The following is a 2,742-nucleotide window of genomic DNA, read 5'->3' as shown; positions in this document are numbered from 1 at the left end:
TTTAAACAATTGTGTTCATGCTACAAATTATTCAGTTCCTCCAAGTCAGAGTAGTTTGTTGATTAAACATCATTTGAATTACATGTTGTCATAACTGTTGCGCTAAATTATTATTATTATTCTTTTTTAGCCAAAACATTTATTTTGTATTTTGAGTGTAGAATGATTTCTGAAGGATCATGTGACGCTGAAGACTGGAGTAATGATGCTGAAAATTCAGCTTTGACCACAGAAATAAATTACAGTTTAACAGATATTCACATAGAAAACAGCTATTTTAAATTGTAATAATATTTCACAATTTTTAATCAAATAAATGCAGCCTTGTTGAGCAGAAGAGACTTCTTTCAAATCATCAAATCTTTTGAATGCTTGAATAATCTGCTTAATTTCGTCCTGCATATCTGTGTACTTGTGTAGAGTATGTTTCTGCGGCCCGACAAACATCAACATAAACATTCGAGACTGGCACTAAGATTTGGTCCTTAAACGTGATGGCGCGTTGCGTCTAAGCACCATGCGAGGTCTTCACTTTAAGAGGAACTCCCTGCAGTTTTAGTCTAGTTTTGATTGTTTGAAGGCTGCAGAGTACAGAAGATGCTGTCATTATATAAGTATACTCTTCAGAAAAGTTGGTGACTTATTAATAGCCTAAACCCTCGCGCCTGTAAAAACACAAAGCTGAAACAGTCTGTTAATGCCGGTTCCTCATAAACCCCTGAGTGTTTTCCGCTTGGCTACTGACCTGCGGCCAGCTCCTTTGCACTAAACCAGCTGATAAGGCCACACACGCACTCATAAGTACTCAACAAACCTGCCCTCAACCCACACACCTGCCCCAGACAAGCAGGGCATCCTTGGACAGTCCTCGGAAGCGGTTTAGTTTTTGGATTGTACTGAATGCTATTGTAATCGGGGCTGCATCAGATCTCCGTCGACTCGATCCTCTCCAGTCGGGTCGACACGGGCCACGGCGGAGCCAGCTGGTGCATCTCCGGCAGCTTCTTCTCCTCCGCCGGCGGTGTGGGAGAGGTGAGCGATATGGAGACGGACACGGGGGGCTCTGGCGGCGACGGCGTGGCTATCTGGGCTCCCAGCTTGTCCACGCGCTCCTCCAGAGCCTGGTTCTTCTGCAGCATCTCCACGTAGCTGAGCTGCAGCTGCGCCTGGTACTTTAGCACACGCTCTTTCTCGTCCTGCCAGGTCTGGCGCTCCTGGGCGAAGGTGAGCGCCTGCTGCTCTCGCTGCTGCCGCTCCAGACGCAGCTCGCCCTGCAGTCGCTCCAGCTGCCGCCGCAGGTCGCCCGACTCCTGACACTGGACCTTGGAGTCGTCGCTCTGCAGCGTGAGCAGCGGGTCTGGTGCCGGGAGCGCAGGGAGGGATGTGGGCGTCTCTGGAGGGGACAGAAGATGCTCTCGGCTGTGGGACGCCACCAGCTGACCCATATCGGTCAGGCTGGGCTCACTGGAGCGACTGGAGGTGCTGCTGAGTTCACTGAGTATATATAAATATCAAGTAGAGCCGCATTGTTTAGGGCAAAAATATAATAAATAATATTTCACTGTAAAATATTTTTTTTTTAAAGAAAAATAATAAAAGTTTATGTATATCAATATGACTATAAAATAACACTAATAATTATTTTAATTATGATTATGATGATAGTTATTATTTTTACTGTTATTGAGAGCTGGATAAAACAAGAGCTTGAACAATGAGTTGTGTAGCATGTTCTGAAAGAAAGGGCCTAATCTTCCTAATGTTGTATAAAGCAAATCTGCAGGACCGGGCAGTTTTAGCAATGTGATCTGAGAAATTCAGCTTATCATCAATCACAACTCCAAGGTTTCTGGCTGTTTTTGAAGGAGTTATGGTTGATGCGCCTAGCTGGATAGTGAAATTGTGCTGAAGTGATGATGGGTTTGCTGAAACCACAAGCAGTTCTGTCTTGGCTAGGTTGCCGGCAGCTTCTTCTCCTCCGCCGGCGGTGTGGGAGAGGTGAGCGATATGGAGACGGACACGGGGGGCTCTGGCGGCGACGGCGTGGCTATCTGGGCTCCCAGCTTGTCCACGCGCTCCTCCAGAGCCTGGTTCTTCTGCAGCATCTCCACGTAGCTGAGCTGCAGCTGCGCCTGGTACTTTAGCACACGCTCTTTCTCGTCCTGCCAGGTCTGGCGCTCCTGGGCGAAGGTGAGCGCCTGCTGCTCTCGCTGCTGCCGCTCCAGACGCAGCTCGCCCTGCAGTCGCTCCAGCTGCCGCCGCAGGTCGCCCGACTCCTGACACTGGACCTTGGAGTCGTCGCTCTGCAGCGTGAGCAGCGGGTCTGGTGCCGGGAGCGCAGGGAGGGATGTGGGCGTCTCTGGAGGGGACAGAAGATGCTCTCGGCTGTGGGACGCCACCAGCTGACCCATATCGGTCAGGCTGGGCTCACTGGAGCGACTGGAGGTGCTGCTGAGTTCACTGAGGGCCTTTTTCAGCCGTGCGACCTCCGTCTCAAACGCGCTCAGCTTGTCCCGCAGCACTGTGACCTGCAGACACAGAGACATATAGACATATCAGATAGGGCTACATGATTCAGGGCAAAAATCTAACAAATAATATTATTTCACTGTAAAATAAAGTTTTTAAGAAAAATAATAATAATAGTATATGCATATCAATATGACTATAAAACAATACTAATAATTATTTTAACTATGATTATGATGATGGTCATTATTATTATTGAGAGGAATCTTGATA

At 47.8% G+C, this 2,742-nt stretch overlaps 1 protein-coding gene across 1 annotated transcript in view; it reads right to left on the bottom strand.

Annotated features, from left to right (window-relative positions):
- Nucleotides 1-313: 313 nt before the first annotated feature.
- The window catches only part of LOC107665914 (leucine zipper putative tumor suppressor 3-like), an 18,395-nt gene continuing 15,966 nt past the window's right edge, over nucleotides 314-2,742 (bottom strand). The window contains exons 6-7 of the mRNA XM_016456978.1: nucleotides 2,022-2,528; nucleotides 314-1,061 (exon numbers count right to left, since the gene is read on the bottom strand). Coding sequence (XP_016312464.1) covers nucleotides 924-1,061; nucleotides 2,022-2,528 — 645 coding nt within the window. The 3' untranslated portion in view covers nucleotides 314-923. The remainder of the gene's footprint in view (nucleotides 1,062-2,021; nucleotides 2,529-2,742) is intronic.

This window comes from Sinocyclocheilus anshuiensis, unplaced genomic scaffold, assembly GCF_001515605.1.
Source record: "Sinocyclocheilus anshuiensis isolate Anshui unplaced genomic scaffold, SAMN03320099.WGS_v1.1 scaffold1205, whole genome shotgun sequence".
Classification (NCBI taxonomy): Eukaryota; Metazoa; Chordata; class Actinopteri; order Cypriniformes; family Cyprinidae; genus Sinocyclocheilus; species Sinocyclocheilus anshuiensis.
This window is presented reverse-complemented; position numbering and strand designations above follow the sequence as displayed.